This window comes from Labeo rohita, chromosome 18, assembly GCF_022985175.1.
Source record: "Labeo rohita strain BAU-BD-2019 chromosome 18, IGBB_LRoh.1.0, whole genome shotgun sequence".
Lineage (NCBI taxonomy): Eukaryota > Metazoa > Chordata > Actinopteri > Cypriniformes > Cyprinidae > Labeo > Labeo rohita.
In genome coordinates, this window is record NC_066886.1 from 26,548,704 (window position 1) to 26,576,012 (window position 27,309).

Genomic DNA, 27,309 nt, shown 5'->3' on the forward strand with positions numbered 1-27,309 from the left:
CTAGGGGAAACACTGTTAAGACTGCCATGTTTAACACAAAACAAGACTCAGAGCAGAAGGTAAAAGCTAGTATGGCAACATCACATCGAGTTGCTTATATAATCATGACGGGTTTAATTTACCCACATAGATGGAGGAGGAGAAATGATTTGCGCTGATCTTAAGATCCGCGGAGCTGCCTTCAGTGTTGTGGACGTGATCATGCAAGCTCGAAGTGCGCTCCAAACACTAACAAAGCATTTAAAGTCATTTTTAGTTGTTTAACTGTGTGACGGACTGGACAAACCTTGACTGGGCTCATTTATTTAAAAACGGGCTGTCAACTGTGATAAATCTTCCGTGTTATGACGCCATTTTTGATTCTGTCGCTCTAGCGTCCTCAATGCAGTTGTGACTGCAGCTGTTCATTCGAGCCCAGTCTCATGAAAATGCGTATAAATAGTATGCTAAATAAAAACAAAAACTCCCTAATCCTACCCATCGTGTAGCATATACACACCAGTCAATTATTGCATATTAGTACCATGCTTTTTTTGTTTTTATTTGGCGTACAATTTATACGCACTTTCATGAGATTGGGTTGGTTCATTCATACAGATATGCATTCAAGCAGATGTTTTAATTCTTTCTTTTTTATTAATTATTTATTGTTATTATTTTTCTTTTTCTCTCTTCTTATTTTTTATTGTTATTTTATTTCTTTAATTTTTTAATTTTTTTATTAATTCATTATTGTTATTATTATTCTTTCTTTTTCTCTTATCTTATTATTTTTCTTTATTTATTATTATTATTTTCTTTGTTATTTTTTGTAAAGTATTAATTATGAGAAAACATTTGAATAAATATTACAAGATTAATATTATTTTTCTTTATTTATTATTATTATTTTCTTTCTTTGTTGTTGTGATTTTTTGTAAAGTATTAATTATGAGAAAACATTTGAATAAACATTACAAGATTAACAGCAGAGATTACTGTTATTATTTACTGATAGTTCAACTAAAGAATTCATCAGCTAAGAAAATAATAAGTAGATTAATTGAAAAATAATCAATAGATTAGTCGACAATAAAAATAATCATTATAGCTACAGCTCTAGAACAAAGTGCAAAGCCTAATGTGGTAATTGGATGGCAGGTAAACAACAAATAATGCTTAAAGTTTTGTTGAAGATCCTCAGACAAAGATCTCAGTTTATCAAAATGAAGATCAATTGAAACTCAATGTCAACCCAGTCCAAGCATTCACACACCCGACATGTTTACCTGTTGCAACATATTCACACTGTGTGCACAAAACAGCCGCTAACACAGTCAAAACGTCATCGGAGAAACGCTTATTAAACATCGCCATTTTAGTCAGGAATTTTGCTCCAAATACTTTTCATACTTTCATGCTGTGAGAGAATGTGAGTGAATAAATGTGTCCATTACCTGTATCTGTTTGAGCACTTTAGGGATTGGTTTGCAGTTGAGCTTCTGGCATGCTTGTCTGTAGGCATTCAGAATCTCCTCCACGGTCACATTCTGGGCTGCAGAGACAAAACCACACAAAGACAAGGTCAAAGGTCATGCAGAGATGTACTATACAGTGTACTGGATGGAACCAGTTCTTTATTGCATTAAATTAAAGCCTGAATCATTTCATTTAAAGCTTGCATCATTTTCTAAGTTTGAAAAAGCAACTGCTACTACGATGCCTTGAAATAATGTCTTTGTAGGCAGATTTTGCAACAGAGCACATGTGCAGTATCTTGACAAAGAAGAGTTTGAACAATGTAAGCATGTGAAGCGGATCTGCCCTCAACTGAGTGTTTGGGGAGACTAGGAGAAGTGTGTGTACACTGTGATTCTTGAGTGCTCTCAGTAGGTCCTTTGTCCTGAATATAAACACACACACACACATTGAAAAAAGCAAGCGGTCTAGACCATCTAAGCACTTCCCACAGTCATATGACTACACACATTCAGACTTATTGTTTTGACACACACACACACACACACACACACACACACACACACAGAGTTTGCGATGGTTTAAGGCTAAACTAAAACACCAGGGTTTACAGTATGAGCATTCATTTGCATCTGTATTACAGTGATACTACAGTATTATTTGGTATGCAAACAAATTAACCACAACATAGCCGACTACATGATGGCTGTTTAAAGGAGAACTCCACTTCCAGAACAACAATTTACAAATAATTTACTCACCCCCTTGTCATCCAAGATGTTCATGTCTTTCTGTCTTCAGTCGTAAAGAAATTATGGTTTTTGAGGAAAACATTTTAGGATTTTTCTTCATATAATGGACTTTATTTGTGCCCCCCAATTTTGAACTTCCACAATGTAGTTTAAATGCAGCTTCAAAAAGCTCTAAACGATCCAAGCCGAGGAAGAAGGGTCTAGTGAAACGGTTGCTCTTTTTTTTTTGAAAAATAATTTTTGTTTATACTTTTTAAGCACAAAAGCTTGTGTAGCACAAGCTGTGGAATACGCGCTTTTGAATGATTCATTCAATTTTGAACTGATCTTTAATGTGACTCGGGAAGAACAAGTCGTCTCGGGGAGTGATTCGTTCAGTCGCGCATGTGCAACATCTTATTAGATTCTGTACTGGAATTAGTTCACCTGTCTCGAGTCTTCATCTTATGGGGCTGTCACGTTTCTTATAGCATTATAGTTTTGTCTTGTTTGTAGTGTGATCAACGTTTGTGTAAGCAGTAGATGAGGTAACACATAACATTTTAATTATATTTTGCTAAAATGAATGAAATGACTCAGGGGGGAAAAAAGATTCGTTCATTTTGCTGAAAGAGACTCAAAGGTCCGAGTCGGTAAAATTATCTGAACTTCCCATCACTACTACGAATCATGTCTAAAGTTCATCGTCTGTTTACTCCGGCTCAAAAAGGTAGAGAAAGGCGAAAAATTCCATCTCATTTTCTCCTACAACTTCAGAATCATTGTAGCTTTTTGTTTGCAAACAGCGTTTGACTTACTTGCACTTCATTAGTCTTTGCACGTTCCCTTTGTAAACACTGGGTCTAGAGTTCCCCGTGACCTTTTGACGTGATTCGATAGTACGTAGTTTCGTAAACGCGCATCTCAGAGCCTGTGCTACATGAGCTTTTGTGCTTAAAAAGTATAAACAAAAATTATTTTTCGAAAAAAAATGACCGACCCTTCTTCCTTGGCTGGGATCGTTTAGAGCCTTTTGAAGCTGCATTTAAACTACATTGTGGAAGTTCAAAATTGGGGGCACAATTGAAGTTCATTATATGAAGAAAAATCCTGAAATGTTTTCCTCAAAAACCATAATTTCTTTACCACTGAATACAGAAAGACATGAACATCTTGGATGACAAGGAGGTGAGTAAATTATTTGTAAGTTGTTGTTCTAGAAGTGGACTTCTCCTTTAAGCGCCAAAAAAGGTGTTAATAACCAGGGATGCACATAAGTGGGCCGCAGGTCAGCATGCGCGACCAAAATAAAAAACGTGCTGTGAAAATATGTTCAGAGTGCGCATTTGCGTACCAACATCATTGACAGCTCTTAATGCACAATTACCATTTTTAATGGACAAACTGTAATATTGTATAAGATTTCTATTCGAACTGAAAGGATAATTCTAGGCTATTCGCTGCCGTTTTCAAATCGAAATGCAAAAATGTGACATTTCATTCACTGATGCTCTTCACTACACTCTTCAATTGGAAGCGCTAAACCGATAGCGCATATACTTACTTGCCAGCAACCCGCCAAAATAAAAGCTTGCTAATTTTACGTTTTAAAATGGTGAAAATTCATATTAAAAAATGTAATATTATTATTTTATTTTTAAGTTTACTATACAATAATTGTATTTTTATTTAATACTTCCCCTTTATTTTAAAATCTAACAGTATTACCACACTTTATTATTTTGTTTATTATTTTATTAAATAACAATAATAAAAAACTAAATAAATAAAGTTATATTATTCATTATTTTTTTAGAGTTATATTTAATAGGTCACACTGAGGACCAAACCAAATCTCCAGGGTAAAAAACTGCACCCCTGTTAATAACATAAGATAAAATTCTACAATTAAAATATTTTGATATGCTTAATATTAAATATCATTTAAAGTAATTCTGCACAATAACACTGGACACTGGATCCAAAAACAGTATGTGGAACCAATGTTTAATAGTTTATTCATTTCTTTTATTATAAATGTAACTACATATGCATCATAAAAATTATTCCTAGTAGTAATAGTAGTAGTAGTAATAATTATGACTACCTCTTACTACTCATATCACTACTTAAATACATATATAGTTAACTGAAAATACTTTATTATAATACAATAATAATGATATAATATATTTTTTTTTAATATCTGTGAAAAATATTTTTCAAGGTAATTATCTGTCCATTTCTTTTCAATGGACCAATTTCACATTGTAAGTAACAAACATAACAGACAATTACATCTTTAAAGAAAAATTCTGGCTCACCCTAAAGTTCATGTAAACCAATATGACAATAATCTTGACTCGTCCCTCTGTGTGTATAAACAAACAGGAAGCATGTTTACGGTAAACACAATAACAATGCAAGCTTTGCAGGCCTGAGGTTTCACAAGGAAATGTCCAGCTTGTGCTTTGATCAAGCATTATTTCAGTATTTCTAGTGAATATCTCCCCTGAAAATAAGCCCCAAGTCATCATTTTGAAGTGTGACTATTATGTATGTATGAACAACATAATTTCTGTAAATGGAGCTGCAATGATTTATGGAGAGTTGCATCACATCTTCCATGTCTCCTCTGGTTATCTTTGCAGATATAAATCAAAAGTAGTATTTTCCTATCTTTTAATTCATTTAAACTATTTACCATTCTTATTTAAAGACTGAATATAACTTTTTGTTTATCAAGTAAATAGGTTGAAATTTGATCTCATGCTAAATTTAGGAATACAGCTTAATGTGTTATGTTTATACCAATATGGTTATCCTGACTGTTCGGCTACAAGACAGCATATTTTAAAATGCTTAATTATTGTATGTGTGCAAATGTGGATTCTGCTTGTTTATACACTCTAACAGATGAGACGAAAAACATTAGCTGTGGTTACTGACAGCATCCCACATGTGGTATGTGTTCACTAGGTTAAAGATAACCTGAAAGACTCCTCATTTACTGTTTCTGTTCATGTTCTGCACATATAAATATATAAACACAGTAGTGGACTGCTGACCAGAGATGATGTGCCAGGTTGATGACTCTAATGATAATTACCTGATTAGATGCAGTCCTTCCACGCTTGCAACCATCTAATAAGCTGCAGACTAATCACGAGCAGCGTCACTAACATGGGCTATAAATATAAACCAATACATGAGCGAATGAGACGATTCAGCATAGGGTGCATCATGAGTCTTTCGTCTTCTCCTCAGGCAGTCTAATTAAACTAAAGTCTGCTCTAAAAGATTTCCAATGGTTCATTCTCCATGAGCGGAGCTCTGGAACGCTTCCTGGTGCTTCAGCAAAACTTCTTTAACCCAGTGCACAACTGCAGTTTCCAATATGTAAGCAATACCAAAGCAAAGCTCAATAATTACAACACAAACTATAACACTATGCAAAGCGGCTAGTTACATTCCAAAGGTTTTTGGTTATTTTAAAGTTTGCAAACTATGACGATCATCCATCATTCAGTCCTCACAAATCTGCTGTAATAGTAACAGCAGACATCTGACAAAGTTCAGGTCTGAGTTTACTTTCGCCAAGCTTCTGACAACAAAAGAAAAAAAGCATTCTAAGGGGCTGTTCACACAGAACTTGTTTTTCCATTCCAATGCGCTACTTTTATTTATTTATTTTTTTTTATATGTAAACATGCTAGACGGATGAGTATGACCATTGCGCTTATATCCTGCATATTTTGCAGAGATGGGAAGTAACGAAGTACAAATACTTTGTTATTGTACTTAAGTAGATTTTTCTGGTATCAGTACTTCACTATGTATTTTTCTGACTATTTTTTACTTTTACTCCTTAGTAGGGATGCAACAATACAGTTAGTCCACGGTTCAATACGTACATCGGGTTTTAACCACGGTTTTCGCTTCGGTTCAGTTCTGATATCAGTGTGTTTTTTTTTTTGCAACAAATTAACAAAATACTCACGTAAACCTCTGTACACTGGAAAAAGTGTGGTTTAGTATATGTCTGCTTAATTTTTCTTTCGTGAGAGGTATTATTTTTTCTATTTTTATGCAAAATAGAATGGGTTTCATTCATACTGGATGCCAGAGGGTGCCCTCATGCAAAAAAATACATATGCGTCAAAGAAGTTCCAGCTTCTCTAATATGGATAAAAGCATTGCTGTTGCTATAACTGATTAAAAACAAGATATAACGTTAAACGTTTTGCATGACGAAATGTAAGGACAATAAACACTCGTCTGCACTAATATATGGTTTATCTGTGTTCTTCAAGCCATCTCGTGTATTTTCATAAGCCATTGCTAATCGACATACATTGAATATGAGTATAGAACTTATTGTCTGCCTCATTCTGTGATAAGAATCCACATCAGATCACATAAGGAAGTTATTTCAAATACTCGACTAATGTTGTGAATTAAAAACAAGTTATAATGTTTTTATAACTCTTTTGTTGGACAACAGGTTTAGAAAGGCTTATCATTACATGTCATTAGAATGGAAGATGCTTTGCGTGTGCTGCTTTTTCAAATATAAGCAGGGAAGCATTTCCTAATTTCAGCACGTGAAATCGCGGGTGCACATATAGCAAATTCTGAGAGAAATAAAACAAGAAAGTTATTTAAATGTAAAACCGAAAAAACTAAATTCACAAGCGCGTATTGAACCGTGGATGTCGTACCGAATGGTTAGATATTATATAGAGTATTGTGACATCCCTACTCTTTAAATTTTTACACAAATATCTGTACTTTACTTTTATTCAGCATTTGGTGGATCACCATTCAATTACAAAAATCTTTCCTGCCAACGCGATTCGGCTCTGGTGGTCACACCATATACTGACTGGTTTTCGGACCCCCCCCAATACAGTAAAACTGCACATTTTAGAGTGGCCTTTTATTGTGCTTTTATTGTACAAAGGCACACCTGTGCATGCTAGTGTCATGCTGTCTAATCAGCATCTTGATATGCCACACCTGTGAGGTGGATGGATTATCTCGGCAAAGGAGAAGTGCTCGCTAACACAGCTTTAGACAGATTTGTGAACAATATTTGAGAGAAATAGGCCTTTTGTGTACATAGAAAAAGTCTTAGATCTTTGAGTTCAGCTCATGAAAAATGGGAGCAAAAACAAAAGTGTTGCTTTTATAATTTTGGTCAGTGTAGAATATAATGAGGTGGTTGTTTTGCAACGAGGTGGAGACAGTTCTGCTCGGCTGATAGGAAAAGTGACAGCTACAAGATAATTAGTGAAAAACGCAAACACACACAAAGTGAGATGCAGAGAGATATCATGGAAAATGGACTGAAAAGGAAAATGGAAGTGAAGGTGCAGTTCAAGAGAGCCTTTTTCTTATTTTGCATGGCCCCAGCCTAAGGTTTTAAACATTTATTTAAACGTGATGGCCATACAAAAAAACAGGGTTGTCCATGGTTTAAGAATTTGTTGTGGGTGTATGGGTTGGCCTGGATGAGTGTGAGATTTCCCAGCCTGAAATTTTGTCCCAGTCCGGCCCTGTTCTACATGGTGGTTGTTAAGCCTTGATACATTCATTAGCTAACAAATTTCAAATGCAAGTCATTTTGTATTAATGTGTCAATATGACGTGAGGTCCAGTTACCAGCATGACACTAAAACAGGTAGTAGTAATGGCTACCTTTTACTTAAGTACATGTCAGAGCTCATACTTTTTTACTTTAACTTATGTAAAAAAAAATGTAGTCAGTACTTCTACTTTTACCAGAGTATTTTTAAACATAAGTATCTGTACTTCTACCTGAGTGAAGGATGTGTGTACTTTTGCCATCTCTGATATTTTGCAGTGTCTCACACATAAGCATTGCATTTTTATATAATGTGTTAAGTTAAAACTAATTTCAAGATTTACATGCAGTCCTACTCAATGTCAGTACCAAAACAGTGGACCAATCAGAAAACCCCAGAAGTGAAGCAAGCATTGCAAGCATTTGTTTACAGTAGCAAGTTAGCATGGCAATTGCTTTATCTGACAGCAATATAGCGGAAGAGGCACCCATATTAACTGTGTCAAGCTTTCCTGAATTATATAAAGTGCCCCTATTATGGATTATGGGAGGTTCATATTTTATTTTAGGAGTCCCCAAAAACAGGTTGACATGCATGCAGGGTCAAAAAAATATTTTCATTGTCTTATAATATGCATTTATTTTTACCTTATTTGTTCAACAACTCCCAAACGATTCACTCAATGATACTTTTTTCCAAACCCCTGCCTTGCGTGATGCTAATCTGAAGTGACTGGTCCGATGACCTAGTCTGTTGTGATTGGTCTACTGCGTGCAGCGCATGTCGGAAACAGAGCGCCCATCACCATTGCATTAAACACCCAAACAGCCATGGTATATGTGTTGGCCCGCAGAAATGTATTGATAAAGAACTACACTTTGTGCACCAACATATTGCTCTATTCTTTATCATAACTCCAGAAAATAACAACGACAAAAATTTAATACTCATCAACACATTTCTAGACAATTGTGAGTGAACAGATATTCCTGTTAGCCGGTTAGCCAGAGACCTACAGGCTGAGCGGAGCAACCACAACACACACAACTAAATACGTATTTTACATTTAATCACAAATGCTCATCTTGTCTAGCTCTGCGATGCGCATGTGTACTCTGTGCACTCCGGTTCAATACAGTTAGGGTATGTCGAAAAACTCCCCATCTCATTTTCTCCTCCAACTTCAAAATCATTCTACATCACTGCTTTACCTTTTTTTGCAAAGGGTGTTTGACCCTCCTTGTGCGTTCACTTTGTAAACACTGGGTCGGTACTTCTGCAGTGATGTAGGATGATTTTGAAGTTGGAGGAGAAAATGAAACGATAGTTTTTTGACATACCCTAAATGTACCGGATAACGGATTTACCCTAAAATATTTTTCCTGATAATTAAGGATTTTACCATAATTGGTTATCGGTATACAGCATCTCGTGATTTTAGGCACGAAGACGCATTTTGTGTGAACGGCCCCTTACTATGATTTCTCACAGTCCTATCAGATTGAACTCTGTCATCTAGTCACAGCAGCTGATAAAACTGCACACTTAAAATAAAAAATCTGCAGGAAATTCAGACCTTTTGAGTGCACTTAATGCAACTAATCTCATAGATTACCACAGAAAATAATCATTATTTGGTGAACATTGCTCTTAGTGAAAGTGGTCAATATTTAACAGTTCAGTTATGTGGTTTTATCAACAATGTAATGAACGTGTTAGTACAGAGGTACTTAACTTCAGAAGACATTGTCCTGTGTGCTAAATGGCTAGAAATGAATAAATAAGTTAAAGAATTTGGATTAATTTAATTATGTGAGAAAAGAGAGTATGTGGAGTGCTATGAGTAGGGCTGTCACAATTACTCGATTCAATTTGAGCAGTTGAATTAAAAACAACCCTTGACTGCATGTCAAGTAACCCGCAAAATACAGTAAGTGCCAAATTCCATGGAATGGAATCCATGAGAAACGTTATTAGACTGTTTTCCAAAGCTGAATGATATATTAAACCCATTTAAAAATCATAATAAAGCATAATGCTATTGTAAATTCACAAATGCTACAATTTAATTAAAGAAAAATATGTGATGCTGGTTTATTATATGCACTTTAATTATGTACATGCATGTAGGTTATGTACGTGCATCTCAGAGCTGCTCAGTTCACCATAAATGCTGCTCCACATGAACTAATTATTTACATGTGTGGAGCATCTAAAACTCGATCTCTGCATATTGCTCTTCCTCTGGGTTTATTAAAACATTAATCTGGGAATGCAACGTGCGCCATTTCATCAGATTTGTAAGGTAAATAATTTATAAACCTACTTAAACACAGGAGAATACATCAATATCTTTCTCAATATGCTAACTGTTCAATGCAAAATAAACATTTAAACCCTTGCTCTGAGTTAACATATTATAATATCCACATATTCAAGAAATTACAGTGGCTGCAGAATTTGAAATGGCCATATATTAAAAATTAAGTGGATATTTGAATTAAATTTTGTTTGGTCAATATTAAACACGGATTAGATCGCGCAGTGAAGTGTAAAAACAACTGTCATGCCACTGGTGCCATCTGCAGGCATGTGTAGTATGTCAGCTATATTGTTTATAATACAATTATGTATTTTCACAGTTTTGTTCAATGAAACCATATCATTACTTGTATTTGAAACTTTATTAGAACTAATTTGTTTTACCGCATTGCTATTATACATGTACTAGAAGTAATTTTAAAGGCTATTGCTCACTTGACCTGAAATCTTGATGCAGTGGAGCCACTAAGCATGGCCTCACCCCTAATGCCCCGTTCACACAACAAGCAACAGGCAGCAAGAAAGCAACACAATCCCATTCATTTCAATGGAGAGCTGGCGATTTCTGGCGACAAGAGCAACACCGAGCTACAGCGACCGCTGGTGACTGGATGGGGTGTGTCCAGCGATGCGACAAAGTTCAGAATCCCTCAACTTTATGCAAATGAAGAGCAACTTTCGGGAGCGACAGCCAATAGGAAAGAAGATGGTAGAGCTCATGTGATCATTCTCCTCTCAGCCTTAGACAAACATACGCAATGGAAAAATATAGGCTCTGCTTCTCATTTGTTTTTGTCTGTATGTATAAATTGATATTTATATTATATTTAGTCTTTTGCCTCCAAAATGTTTGAATTTAGCGGCAAGAAACCTGATTCGCAGTCAAGGCAACCAGTAGTGAGAACGCCCACTAGCAACCTCGTCGCCAGCCCCGTCGCCGTAAACGTACCTGGGGGAACTTTTTTGTGTACATGTCACTGCAGTTTCCAACAGAAATGTCCACTGAGTGGCACTAAAAGAGTGTTCTTTTTTTCCCCCGGAACAGATGAACGTACATATGGTACGTTTTAAGGCTGCAACGATTGCTCGATTCTGTTTGAGTATTCAAATGTAAAAAATCCTCGACTGCATTTTGCCTGTGTCGAATAATTGGCAAAATACCAGAAGTGGAGCATTTACAAAAATCATAATAAAGCATAATACTATGAAAATTCACAAACGCTACTATTCAATTAAATAAATATATGCGATGCAGGTTTAATATCATTCTCAGTCTTAATATCAGACATGTTACTCGATTACCAAAATAATCGTTAGTGACAGCCCTAGCACGTTTTATGGTAAAGGCTAGATGGTATGTAACTGTTTTTGCATTATTGTAAGGGGTAGGTTTAGGGTTGGGGTAGGTGTAGGTGTAGGTGTAGATGTTAAAATTTAAAGGAACAGTTCACCCAAAAATGAAAATTTGATATTTATCTGCTTAACCCCAGAGCATCCAAGATGTAGGTGACTGTTTCTTCAGTACAAACAAACAAAGAAACAGTCATATAATGGCAGTCACTGGCATCCACGGCTTTGAAAGTCAAAAACACACACACAGACAAACCCAAATTAAACCCCGCGGCTTGTGACGATACACCGAGATGTTAAGACACAAAACAGTCAGTCTGTGCAAGAAACTGAACAGTATTTATATAATTTTTTTTTTTTTTTTAACCTCTGATCCACCGCAATGTCCAACTGTCCTGAGCGTGTTCACAAAAGCCAGTGCGTGACACAACAATGTGCTCTGACATAGGTGATCAGGCACAAAAGTTGGGAGTCGGTGAAAAGTCGACACTCCCAAGTGAGTTAATGCAAGCAAACGTAATCTTTTAGTTTTTAATCGGTTGCAACAATCAGGATAAGCACAAGTACTTACCATTTTGAGTAGCCGTTCTACCCACAATCTCACTGTATAAACCAGGGGTGCCCAACTTGGTCCTGGAATGCCGGTGTCCTGCAGAATTTAGCTCCAACCCCAATTAGACACACCTGAACCAGCTAATCAAGGTCTTATTAGGCATTCTAGAAACTTCCAGGCAGGTGTGTTGAGGCAAGTTAGAACTAAACCCTGTAGGACACTGGCCCTCAAGGACCAAGCTTGGGCATCCCTGGTATAAACAATGAGTGACGTATACGCACTTCCACGCATGCGTCTACAGAGCAAGAAAAAAAAGATATAAATACTGTTCAGTTTCTTGCATAGAATGATTGTTTTGTGTTTTAACACCTCAATGTTTTGTCATGAGCCGCAGGGTTTATTTTTGGATCCGACTGACATTACATGACTGACAGAGTGCAATGGTTTGAGTTTAAAATCTTTGTTTGTTTTCCACTGAAGAAACAAAGTCACCTACATCTTGGATGCCCTGGGGGTAAGCAGATAAATATCAAATTTTCATTTTTAAACTATCCCTTTAATTTAACTATCCCAACTCTGTGCCGCCTGAGCTACCAATTAAGCTTGTTACGTCCGGTGTTGTGTCCACTTGTGCAATCCTGTTGTGCAAACCTACTCCAACCCTAAACCTACCCATACTGTATTAACAAATACAGTGTTGGTAGCATAATCTGATAGGTAGCCCTACGGATGTGACAAGATATTCTGGTAAGAGAACATGACAATATCCTCACAAAACATTTTGCAGCGTTTACATTAGAGCTGCACGATTAATTGTTAAAGTTCGCAATCTCGATTCAAACCCCTGCGCGATCTTATTCCTAAATGACAACGATTCAGCTATGTCTATTACGAATGTTTCACGTCGCGAGTGTCAGTGGAGCGCGAGAAGCATGTTTTGTTGCTTCCCATATTAATGAATCAGTGGATCGGCCAAAATCATGCTTCCAATGTGAACGCTGTTATTCACTGATATGGGCGGCGACACACATGCGCTGCTAGTGCTCCACTGAAACGTATGATGTGAAACAGGCATTAAAGACAATGAAATCTGCATTCATACTGCTACTGATCCAGAAACAGCAACACAGTCTTCCCACACTCCTCTATCACACACACTCATTATTTCTGTGTTACAGACATTTAAATAACAGAAGTACAGGGTTAAAAGTTTAGTTTTTGTATAAACACTTGTCTACAGTAGCGATCAAAACGAAAGTATCCGAACATTTATGTATTACGCATGTATTGTAATGCTTATCCTCTTCTGCTAGGAGGCGGCTTAAAAAAACTGCCGGTTTAAAAAAAGTAAGAAACAAAGTATTTGTCATTGAATTATTCATTCAGGAGTAGAGGTCGACTGATGTATCGGTTTTGCCGATTAATCGGCACCGATAGTTGATTGGCGGAACTATCGGTTATCGGCAAAAATCCATGCCGATAGTTTTTTCCAGGTTGGGTTCGTTGCTGGAGCGGCTGAGAATGTCGTCATTATACAGCAAAGTCCCTATAGTCTTTGTTATACAGCACAAGAGCGGCCTCTAGTGGCGGAAATCACTGACAGCACGTGCTGTTTGTTTAGACGCGTGACACTGCACGCTGCACAGAGCGGGACACTTCAAAGGCGGATTTAAAACATCGACAACGAAACGGTGTGTACTGTAGTGCATGTTTTCATGTCATTACTAAGCGATGAATTTGTTGACTAGATGCTGCATTAGTAGAGAAATGACAGCAGTATACTTTTGCCCATTTGATAATCAAATAAAGTCTTGTAGACCGCCGCTTGAATTGAATGCGACGTGTCCAGTGTGTGTGATACCGGATAGCTGCGAGTTCTTCTAGACGCGGTGCTGTACTTTTGCCCGTTGTGTGACTAACGTATTTTATATTTTGATTAGATAACCACAAATGTTCTAGAATAGAAGCAGTTAAATTGTGAAAGTACACAATATCCATATGTATGCAATTTCAGTACTGTGGCCTTTGTGTAGATATTTAAAGATGGCCATCTTTAGCTTGATTGTTGATGTAATGGTAGCACTTTACAATGAGTCCATTTGTAACATTAAGATTGATAAAAGCTGTGGAATAGAAGTATTGTTCCTTGTTAGAGTGTGTTAATTTCAGCATTCACTGATGTATTTTAAAAAATTTTGTTGCTTTTGTTAACATTAATGAACAATGAACTAACTGTAATGATCAATGTATAATTAATATTAATATTTGTATTCATTTACAAAGTATGGTTCAGTAGGCTACTTTTTTTTTTTTTTTAGTGGAGCACTATTTATTTTCCATTCAGTATCCTTTTTTTAAAAACTATCGGTCAATTAATCAGTATCGGCCAGTGTGGTCCAACCTAGTTATCGATATCGGTAAAATCCAATATCGGTCGACCTCTATTCAGGAGATTCCAATAGTGAAAGTTTTTATAAATTGAGACACTGACTTCTTCATTGAATTGTATTTTTTAAATTACATTATTAAACTAGTAAATCAGTTATTTTAATTTTTTTTTTTTTTTTATTTATTCTCCAATTTATTACAAAAAAATTGTAATTCTCAATTTATCCAGAATCATGAAGCACTAGTTTACATGTTGTTTATTACAGCATATAATTTATTAAAATAGAAGTTTAAAATGCACCTACATTTTTTGCATTTTGTGTTTTTCAGTTGAATAAAAGACTATTTTTCCCTGTATTTTTCATCAGATTTATTTTTAAAAAAAATTCTAAAAATCTCGTCTCATTCTCATGAACCCAGTCTCGTATCTCATCTCGTCTCGTGGGATAAGGGTCTTGTCCCACCCCTAGGTAACACCGGAAAGTGAAACATATGGGCTATAATCATAACTGTGTACGTTAAAAGTCCTCGCTGTTTTACTGCCTCTAGTGTTCATTTCTGTTGGAAACTGCAGTGATATGCATTTCACATCTCGCGCAAAAAGTTCCCCCAAGTATGTTTTTGTCATGAGACCAGGTTGGTTGAGAAAGATGGCAGCTTTCCTGTGAGTCGGCATGATTTCAGCTCCACAGCGGACATGCCCAAGCGTTTGAAGGCGAAGCATGCTTTTTTTCGTATTCATGAAATTTGGCTGGGTGGTTAATATATTTTTCTGTGGTGTGACTAACTCAGAACACATATTAATATGCTTTACATGGACTTTAATATTCATAATTTACAGGTACAGTCCTACTTTTGATTCATTCATCAAAAATGTGCCAATTCTTAGACAAATTACACTGTAAATTCCATTCTCATGAATGGATTCTGTGATTCTGTCCTGCATCATGGAAATCGTAGAGCCTTGATTTCCATGATGACAGCTAAGACTAAATCATGTAATATAATCACTTAAAAAAAAGGTGTAAAAGATGCCAGCCATACATTTCCAGTCTACATGCTTGTGTTTTATGGACATGGGGGCCGTGTCAGACTGGGCAGAGTCTGTGCAGGGCACTGAACGTGCTCCATGTACTCTGTGTACAGCGTGTCCTTGGAAAAGTATTAGCTTTTTTAATCTCAGCGTAGGTAAATGTTTCCTGAGAGTGAAAAAGACTTCCCAACATGCAAAAACAGCATCAAAAACTCTTTCATATTTCCAAGCGCACACAGATAAATGCCATCTCTTTTCACATGTTGACAGATGACTCTTTCAGCAGTGTCACAGAAGGCAGAGCAGCCCTAGCATTGAGCATTAGATGAAATCATTCAGTTCAAGTCAAGTCATGAAGTGTCTTCTAATAACAGAAAAGCAGGCATGCTTTTAAAGTTCAACCTTCGTCTTTTTACCAAATTTGCACAGCTATTTGGACACGCCATCTGGGTAGGTTTCATAACCTGAAAAAAACATCCAAAAGCGCGTGCATTTGTTTACCACTTCCAGGTTCCAGATCTACTAAGATAAACAGACTAGCACAGTGGTGAGATTTCAGCATGGTACATTTAAAAATGTTACCTTGATAAAGATTAACCACAACACTAAAACATCAGTATCTCCTTCCCTAATGCTACATCCACTATGTACTAGTGTTGTCACGATACCAAAATTTTGACCTGATTTTGATACCATCTTTCTTGATTAAATTATCGCAATACTACTACTGAACCGATACTACGAAAAATTATGATCCAAATGGAGATCATAATTCTTTATCTATTAAAACAAAGCATTTCATCCCTCCTTTAAAAAAATAAAAAATAATAATAATCACATGCCAGTGCCACTACACAGGATTATGGTGAACAACTACCAAGCCAACAGGTATGTAGAGATCTTTGTTTTATTGGTAAGTCAGCTTAAAGGATAAAGCCAAATCTTATTTCATGATACAGTAATTTTATTTCACAACAACAATTTATATAATGACATAATCATTTTTTGTTATTGTATCTTTGTTATTAATAATAAAAACCTAGATGCAAGTAACAAACTAAAGGACAACTACAATAAAACAAAGACACATACAAAAGAGGGCCCTATGAAAGAGGGCCCTATGTTTTATTTTTTCCTAAATTTAATTTAAATTTTTTTTTATTTTAATGGTTACATAAAAAGCACGTCTAATTAATTGAAATCATGAAACAGCAATTTATTAAAAGTTGAACAAAAATGTACATGTTTTGTGTACAATGTACATTTTTCTCAAATTCAGTTTTGTTCTCTGTTTTCAATTAATTTTCTGGATTTTAATTGTTTCATTACATTTTAATAATCAAAAGCATGTCTAATGAATTTATAAAGGATAATTAGATTTGAAGAATTAATTTATTATAGGCCATTTATTTATTTATTTATTATTTATTTATTTCAGAAATACTGTGTTGTGTATTTACAATTTCTGGTAAATAAATTCTGGTAAATATTTTTTGTGCTAAATATTCCTTAAACATTGTTTTAATAATATTTACATTCCAATAATATTTAATATTTAATAATATTTACATTATACACTTTAAATTAAGTAATATATTAATACATTTCTGACTGCCAAGTTAATCCCGACCTTTTATTTTGACGGGTTGCTGTGAAGACGTTCAGGCATTTTCTTTATTATATGACGATAGTTTTCTGCAAAAGAAAAGGTCAAATGCTCGTGAAGTGACTCTCAGAGCAGTTCTAAAGATTATGTTCATGTACTCATATATTGAGGCGGCAGAGGCTGAAAACAGCGAGCATCATGTGTATGTGTGTCGTAAACAAAACTGCGCATCTGCGCCATTCACTAACGCAGACACGCTGAAATACGGCTCTTATTAAAATGCATTCTCAAAGCACTGGTACTAGTACAATGCGGAATCGTACCGTTTTTAAAAGCAGGGTATGGTGATACTTTTTAAGTACGGGTATACTGTGCAACACTACTATGTACACAGAGCATGTCATCACGAGAATGGGGTGAATCAATGAGGAACTGTCCATCAACAATCATGTTTATTCATCCAGCACTTTTTTTTAACAAAACAGGTTGTGTCAAAGCAACTTTACAGTATTAAATAGGACAATAGTGTGTCAATAATGCAAAAGTTCCATGTTGCAGCAAACAGCTGTTGGGGAAACCTGCGGTCTGCATTCCTCTGAATGGTTTCTTTCCAAAAGCACCACTGGAGAACACTTACTGAAGTGTGCTGCTGAGCTGGCCAGACGTCTAAATTAAAGACTGCTCCTTCAGATTAAAACTCATTACACTTAGATCAATATACAGAGAGCGGTACTGCGGTACACAATCCTAGAAACACAAACGTGAGTTATACAGTTCACACAAATTGAAAATTCTGTAATTTACTTAAACTTGTATCATTCCAAACCTGTATAAATTTCTTTCTTCTCCAAAACACAAAAGTATTTTTGGATGGATCATATTTTTTATGCACTTTGGTGTTATGTTCTCAGTCCTGTAAAAATAAAATTGTGCTTTCAACTAAACAGCTAAACAAAAAACTAACAGCTACAGACGATAATTAAAAAAAAAAAAAAAAAAAAAAAAAAAAAAGAAGTCAAAGACTGGCTGGTATACCGGCCAACTACTAGTTTTAGTTAACATTAACACTGACTTTCACTGGATGCTTTTCTAGTCACTTTTCAAAATCTCTTTATTTATTTTCCGTAAAAGAAATAAGTCATACTGAATTGCAAACATATTAGTGTAAGTAAATTATGACAATTCTGATTTTAAGATTAACTATTCCTTTAAAAGTTATAAGTCTTTTGAGAAATAAATCAAATCACACACTCTATAAACACAAAATCACAGAGAAAATAAAAAAGGACTACTCAAAGTAAGAAAGCAGCAGGCAGACGCATAACATCTGAATCGATATTATCTCCTGTAAACTAATTGCAAAACATTACATAAATTTCATCAGCTAAAACAATACATTAAGTCAATGAACTTCATTAACTAAAGTAGTTTTCAGCACTGTTCAAAAAGCTCAATTCTTTGCACATCTCTTTATTTAACCGCTGCTGCACTATCTGATTCATTTAAATGCAGACAGCTGATGTCAGAGCAGCAAACATCAGTGAAACAGAAGAGCTTGTAAACTGTAAAGACTGAATATACTGCACCCATTTATTTCATTCTGAGCAGGTATGTTGATCACTTATGAACGACCAATACCGTACAACAAAATCAGGTTATGAAGGTCATTCTCAGGTATACATCTTGATAATTCAGAACACAAAAAAGCATGTTCTGGAGTCAGCGGTTAAAGCAAACCACAGAATATCAATTGCCAGTGTAAATGAACTGTGCCACTTTACTGTGAAATGCATCCCTGAAATTCTCAGGAACAGTCTACTTGGCTGCCCTGAAGCCTCTGAATATTAACTGCACAATATAATTATGTTTGTAGAAGATTAATAAGTGAGGTAAGAAAGCCAGAGGGCATTTCAATCCAGATCAAACCACATGCAACTAACAAAAAACTATCAACAACAAGTTATGTAACTAAAACAATCACAATTTTTTACACCTAAATTACTGAAAATAACAAACAGAATAAAAACCAATTTCAAAATATATTCGTATTGTTTTAAGTTTAGAGTAACAATATGCTGTGAACACCTTTATTACATTACATTTACAATTACAACAACAATTACATTTTCTCAATTAAAGGGGTCATATGATGTCGCGAAAAAGAACATTATTTTGTGTATTTGGTGTAATGCAATGATTTACGTGGTGTGAGGTTCAAAATTTTTTTCACATACTATACATTATTGTTGCTCCTTTCTGCCCTGCCTTTTGGAAATGTGTCGATTTTTACAAAGCCCATCGTTCTGAAAAGCGCAGTGTGCTCTGACTAGCCAGCTATTCAGTGCGTTGTGATTTGCTGAATACCTCGTGTGGAAATGTTATGCCCCTTACCATGTTATGATGCTGTGCCCCAGCGCAACAAGACAAAAACAATAAAACCCATTATAAATGAGGCATTTGTTGCATCCAGCGAGGACATAATTACAGATTATAATGACTCATACTGTCTTTTTATGTGTTGTGTTGCGCAGCAAAAACATAACACAATGTCTACATTTGTGATTTTTAAAAGCAACAAACAAGCACTACTCTACACTGCTCAAAACTTGCGTTTTCTTTAAATATGAAAACGTACTTACAGGCTGTGAGTCAGAAATGCCAGACTGTCCTTGCAAAGTTGGAACTGCCCTACTTTATAGTGTGCACAGCCGGCACTGTAGGCTAGGTTTAGGAAACAGTCCTCCAAAAAAAATGCGCTGCACACACTTGAATATTTGCATTGTACTGTTCTGGAACAGTGTTGCAAATATAACTTGACCACCGATTTCTAGTTGTGTACTCATTTGGAAGGAACAAAGTGCTTTCGCTTTCGCAACAAAATACACCAGGGCTGCAGACTGCGACTAAAACGCTGAGAATAAAAGTCACGTCTTCTTTCTTTGCGTATACATTTGGGCGGTGTTATGCAAATATTCCCAAGTAGACATGTGGGGGCGTGTTTGAATGAGCCGTTTCACTAAGGCATGACTGAGTCTTAACTTTTATAAAGAATATCTTATACATGCACAAACAGCTTGTAACACTCCACAGACAAAGGAAAACATGAAATTGCATCATATGACCCCTTTAAACGTATTTTTTGATAGTCCAGTGGTTCAATTTCTGAAGACACATTTTGAGATCCATTCCATTCCAGGTTCCCACTTAAGAAACATGTCTGATCACGGTCAAAATTATACATTTGAGAGATTAAGACATCACATTCTGCAAGTTTATAAAAATGAATCCTTCAGGCAGAACATTAATTAGGTCTCAGTTTAAACAGATTCGTGGAGTGCGATTACTCAAACTTCAAACTGTAAAGTACAGCAAGTCCTGGTCTTCCTCAGAGCAAAGATAATGGCAGCTCCTTTAAACTGTGCACTGCTGTTTGATAAGGATGATATGTAAACAAAATTGAAATGTTGGCAATTAACATGAGGTGCTGTCAGCAGACAGAATTGAGCCCCTCAGGGTACAAACACAACACTCACACACTTGAGCAAGACTGCATGCTGTCCTTCTTCTCCATCAGACAAGCCCAGACATCGCTACGTTCATTTCCTCTCAGCTCAATGCATGAGGCAAATCTACCACACAAGCCAGTTTTCATAATGAGCATTTCTGGCACTACTAACACACGAATTTACCCACTAACAATGTCCAACAGTGGTTTGAATTCTTTACACATCACATGTCTCATACATACATCTCAAACAAGTGTACACCTATGTCCATCCAACTTTAAATTGCAAATTAAGACATGTAAATTAATAGTCTTATAATTCCATGGACATTTTTTAAATTCATTTTTATTTTATTTTATTTTATTTTTTCAGGTTATGCCAAGCACTAAAATATTGGTAGAAACTAAATCACAAACAACTATAAAATTAAAATAGATTGATAATACATTAAAATAGATAAGAAAACTCAATGATAAAAGCATGGTAAAAAGTTCCCACGATCATTATAACGTGACCGCAACACAACAAAAAGAAAAAGCTGAAATCTGTAGGGCCCTATGATTTCTGCGATGCGGAAAATGTGGACGGAATAGCAGAATCCAGTCATAAAATTGGAATTTACTGAATAACGCGGAATGTCAATTGTCAAAGTTTGAATTAATTAATCAAAAGTAGGTCATTACACTTATATCAAACGGCAATATGGACTAGTATCTGTAAATTTTACTCTGCAAAAATACCATTTAAATGTGAATCCTGCATGTTCTGTGTGTCTGTTATAATGAATGAAGCAGACAAGCGGTTTTGTTTACTACACACACTGAAGCACGCGTGACACTCGCGGTGATTTCAGCATTTGATCATTCCATTTTAGGAAAACTAGCGTCATGTCAAATACACACAGAAATGTAAAGGTAGACACAGCAACCCGTCAAAATAAAAGTCCGGTTTAACTTGAAAACACTGTGCCAGAAATATATTTTATATATACTACGAAATATATACTAATATTACTACTACTACTAAAATGAAACAAACATTAGTTTTTAGGGTATGATCACACAACACTGTTTTAATTTTAATTTGTAAATTCCCCTTTGTTTGCTTAATTTTCAATAATTAAAAGATAAATTAAATGAATGTTTTAGGCCTTCATTTGATAACCAGAACATTTTAAATATACAACACAAATTTCTGAGGGTAAAAAAAAAACCTTTCATAAGGCTATTTTAAAAATTGATTTATTTGAATAAATTAAGTATGCAAATAATTAGACATGCTAAAAAACAGAATTTGACAACAATAAAACATTTTAATTAATTAGACATGCTCTTTGATTAATAAAATTTAATTCACCATTAAAAAAGAGCTGCGAAAAATTAAAACAGAAAAAAAAAACAGAATCCAGAAAAATTAAAACAGAAAAAAACGGAATTTGGAAAAAAAGTAAATAAAATGGAATTTGGGAAAAAATAAAACAGATTTCATAGGCCTCTAAATCTGTTTAACCCCTTGACATACAAGCGGCTAAAGTTGAACCAACCACTCAGATGTTTCTTGAAAAGTGCTGGAACTGTAATAAAGCTCCAATGTTTCAGATTCAGCAAAAATTGCTCCCAAAGCCAAAGTACCACAAACCAAATGAGATTGTGTCATGAAATACAATCTCCTCTGTAAGCCTCCCAATAACTCCCAGACTAACAAAGCATGAAAAAGAAAAGCAATCTTCTATTTCTTTTACCTCTCTGAAATCATTTCTATTGCTTGTTGCAGGTTGCAGTGACAGCAAAGGTCAGGCTTTTACAATGAGAAAGGCCAATCGTTTGGGCTGGTAAAAGGATGTGATTTGTTCGTATTCATGATGAGGAAACGCTCATGCTTTTTGTTTGAAAAGAGCAAACCAACCAGTCTGATTAGCCTATTAGCTGGCTTAAGTGTAATAGAAATAACAAAATTACACAACTAAGGCACATTTGATAGTAGCTTGAGGATGCAGAGGTAAATTTTTGTTCATTATCAATCAGTAACATCTGCAAAAATTGTGGCAACCTCAGTTTTAAATGGTTAAATTTATTCTGACCCAGTTTTTTTTTTTTTTTTAATTAAGCATTGGTCTCCCATAATAGCAAGCATACATTTTAAAGGGGTCATCAGATGCCTATTTTCCACAAGTTGATATGATTCTTTAGGGTCTTAATGAAAAGTCTCTAATATACTTTGATTAAAAATGGTTTTGTAAAACAACACCCTTTTTATCTTGCAAAAATCAGCTCTGCAAAAATCATCTCATTCTAAGGGGTTGTTCCTTTAAATGCAAATGAGCTCTGCTCACCCTGCCTCTCTCTTCTCTCTGTGGAAAGACAGTCTTGTTTACATTAGCCGCATTTAGCCGCTAAACTACCATGTTATAAGGAAAGGCGATAGCAAAGATTCATAAAAAAAACGCTTATACTCACTTCTGCTGTAAGTGAAGCTGGATCACGAATGATTCGCGCGAACACAGACGGATACATGTAGATCGGGAGGTGCATTCCCTTCACAAACAAATGTAATCTACTGCATCTTCAGCGGCTCAGATGTCGGGAGTAAATGACGACCACTATGTTCATTATTACATCCAGCAACACAAGACCTCAATCGCAGATATTCTTGTCTAACTTACATCCCTGCTCCAGCATCAAAAGAAGAAAGTTACTGGACTGTTACAGCTGGTCTGAGGTAAGAGCTCATGTCAATCAACTATTGTGGGAGCGGCCTCTGTCGGTGTGACATCTGAGAAAGGCTCGATTTGAAAAAGGGGATATTATTTTTACAGATTAATTAAAAACCACTGCATGGATTTTTATCATTATAGGGTAGATGTGTACATACACTGCCAACACACATTAATGTTCAAACAACAAGAAAAAGTGAACTTGCTAAAGCTTAAATCACAAATACATACTATAATTATATACCATTACTCCTGCAATAATTCAGTGCAAAACGGTCCATGTGGCGCGATTCAAATGAGTCGCGCTGTTTCGTTCTGCATTTGGCACATAAAATTAAATCGAACATTTACCGAACTCTTCATATTGTTTTATCGACAAAAAGTATATCGCGATAATTATCGTTATCGAAATATCGCCCAGCCCTACTTGAACTTAAATAAAAGGTATAGGTATATCCCTAGCCTACTGTCAGTACTTTGCATGAGGGCCCTCGGAGGCCGCTGGCAAACATGAGTGGAGCTCTTAGGGACACCACGGGTAAGTAACATCTGAGCGATACGTTCCAAAATAGATCTTCACACCACCTCATGCCAGTGGACCTCAAAGTCATTCACACAGCAGTGCCACGGTCATGGGGGCCGGTCTGTGTATTAAGAGAGAGAAAAACACACCCATGCCAGCCATGCCCTTTCCCTAGCAAAGACACATCAAAAAGGACCTAAATGAAAACATCATCAGTGTGAATATCTAGGATATAAAAACAGAGCAAAGCAGCATATAAAATTTATTTAACATTAAAATAAAGTCTTTAAAAACACTGGATTACAGGGTTACTCCACCCCAAAATGAAAATTTTGTCTTTAATCACTAACCCCTATGTCATTCCAAACCCGTAAAAGCTTAGTTCGTCTTCGGAACACAATTTAAAATATTTTGGATGAAAACCGGGAGGCTTGTAACTGTCCCATTGACTGCCAGGGAAATACTGCTTTCAAGAACCAGAAAAGTATGAAAGACATCATCTGGTAGTCAATGGGACAGTCATAAACCTCCCGGATTTCATCCAAAATATCTTAAATTGTGTTCCGAAGACAAACAAAGCTTTTACGGTTTGGAACGACATGGGGGTAAGTCATTAACTCTTTCCCCATCAGCGTTTTTTGAAAAAGTTGCCAGCCACCGCCAGCATTTTTCGTGATTTACACCTCAATTTGACGGCCCTCAGAATATTTTTTGCTATGAATATATGAACATATTATGCACTATTTTATTCTGTCTTCATGTGTTCATGTTTTATCATCACTTGAATGCAGATAGAAATGTTGTGTTTCATCAAAAATACATCATTTTGGACAAAAAACTGAGAAAAATGCATTTCTATCAAAGCAGTGCATTTTCAAGCAAAATACATTCAGATATTCTTTCACTTGTAAATAATTATATGAATAACTGAAATTGCATTCAACAAACAGACAGACAGACAGACACACACACAAATAAAATATGTATACACAAACACAGATATACGTTTATGTATGTACATATAAATATACATATAACGCGTGTGCACGCGAGCATATACATATATAGATGACGCACACACTTATAAACTAACATTGACACATATACATATCCAAATCGACAGGTTATCGGTCTATCTACGATACAACTATAAGTTTCACTGTCTATAAATCTCCCTCACTGACTACTTCATCCTGATCAGATTCAAAATGGTTAAAACATGAGTGATCGGAGTTCGAGTTCATCAACGCCTCCAGTGTCTGTTTAGATGTATACCTCTTTATTATTATATGTGATATGATCTACATTTTCTCTGATGCCACTGATTTTCTCTGCCATTTTCTCTGCCACTTCCACTGATACCGATCATCTTGTATTCACACCTGGAAGACCCGGAAGTCCCATAACTCATTCGTGGAATGCACCAGGGCTTTCTGTAATACACATAAAATGTGGATTGCCATAAAAACTCGTCAATGGCGAGGAAGCGCTGTCTCTTAAAGGGATAGTTCACTCGTGACGATACACTGATGTCCTAAGACACGAAAAGATCAGTTTGTGCAAGAAACTGAACAGTATTTATATCATTTTTTTACCTCTGATTCACCACCATATCCTACTGCCCTGAGCGCTTGCACAGCATCTGGAACGCGACACGTGTACGCGCTCCAGAGTGGTATACGCAAAAACTAGGCCAGAGCGCGTACATATGTCACGCGCCAGATGCTGTGTTTGCGCTCAGGACAGTAGGACAGCGATCTGCGCTTATACATCACTCATTGTTTACATTTTGCACAGAGATCGCTTACGGCGCTTGCGTATACTACGGCAGGGTGCGTACACTGTCACGCGTCAGATGCTGTGCATGCACTCGGGACAGTAGGACATAGCAGTGAATCAGAGGTAAAAAATATTATAAATACTGTTCAGTTTCTCGCACAAACCGATCGTTTCATGTCTTAGGACATCAGTGTATCGTCGCGAGTCGCAGGGTTTAATTTGGTTTTGTTTGTGTATGTTTTTTTTTTTACTCTTAAAGATTTGGTAGCCACTGACTGCCATTATATGACGGACAGACTGCAATGGTTTGAGTTAAAAATCTTTGTTTGTGTTCTAATGAAGAAACAAAGTCACCTACATTTTTGATGCCCTGGGGGTAAGCAGATAAACATCAAATTTTCATTTTTGGGTGAACTATCCCTTTAATTGACAAGCTATCTTGTCAATGGCGGGGAAAGAGTTAATGACAAAATTTTTATTTTGGGGTGGAGTAACCCTTTAAGGGGAACAAAATAAAATGGTAAAATTGCAAAATTGGTACATTTGCAGTCTTGGATAACGATCAATTAGAATGTCAGACTTGAGTGATATCTGTCCTAAAGAAGTCTCAGGAGTGTCCAGAAACAAATTCAAAACGTAAATTGGTGGTAAATTGGATTGAAAAAAATGATCAGCCCTATATTTTACCCAAGAAATGTTATTTTGTCACAAATGTATGCAATGAAATCTTGTCAAAAATAAATCTGCAACGAGCTATAAATTATACAGCTACAACATAACTCCATAAATTAATAAACATACACCCATAGAAATGGCATACAATGCAAAACCATGATATACAAAAAGGAAACAATAAATTCTAAATAACATTATAGTAATATTTCACAACATTGCTGTTTTACTGTAAGTTTAATTAAGTAAATGTAGGCTTGGTGAGCATAAGAGACAAAAACAAAACACCTTACAAGTCATCACCAAATAAAAAAGAACAAGCAGCTTAGTTTCTAATCAGAGCCACTGGCTCTTTCATGGCTCTCTCTCGAGTCATTAATAGGAGACACACAAACACAGTGGTATGTCCCTGAGACCAAAACTTTGGATCAGAGGAAACGGTGTAGGAAACCAAGCTACAAAAGTGGGAAGTTCAGCCTCAGAATATAAGGAAATTATAGAGCGTACAGTACAGGCAGGTGACTTAAACAACTTCCTCATACCTAAATAACAACAGAACAATGTGTGACTGTGAAACGAGACGAACCAACACCTGTGATACAAAAGCTTCACCCAATCATTGTTAACGACAAAAGACTATTAAAAAAGCAAGTTAAAGAAATAAAAAACTGAGAAAAAAAAAAAATGCAAGTGCAAATATGTGAAAGCTTTCAACTGAGTATGGAATCAATGTTAAAGTCACATTCAAAATCAGATCAGCGTTTACTCAGATAAATAATTCAACTATTACAATTCACCCCTAGCTACTCGAAATACAGTATTTGCAAGGACAGTCCTGCAGAAGCGTCCCAGCACACTGTGCCCTGCTCAAAGGCACAATGGTGGCAGAACAGGATTGGGATCACTGGAACTCTAGGGACAACATTACTTGGAAATGAACCAGCAACCTTTGTGCTTGCTAATCAGATACTTAAACATTAGGCTATTACTACAAATAGCCTGGGATAGCTGGATCCTTTAAAATGTACATAAACTGAACACCTGTGCAATTCCAAGCTCTTTTCCATAAAGAAGATTATGTAAGGAA

At 35.9% G+C, this 27,309-nt stretch overlaps 1 protein-coding gene across 1 annotated transcript in view; it reads right to left on the reverse strand.

Moving 5' to 3' along the window:
• Positions 1-27,309, reverse strand: part of ppp1r37 (protein phosphatase 1, regulatory subunit 37) — a 57,901-nt gene that overhangs the window by 27,930 nt on the left and 2,662 nt on the right. The window contains exon 2 of the mRNA XM_051134729.1: positions 1,437-1,534. Coding sequence (XP_050990686.1) covers positions 1,437-1,534 — 98 coding nt within the window. The remainder of the gene's footprint in view (positions 1-1,436; positions 1,535-27,309) is intronic.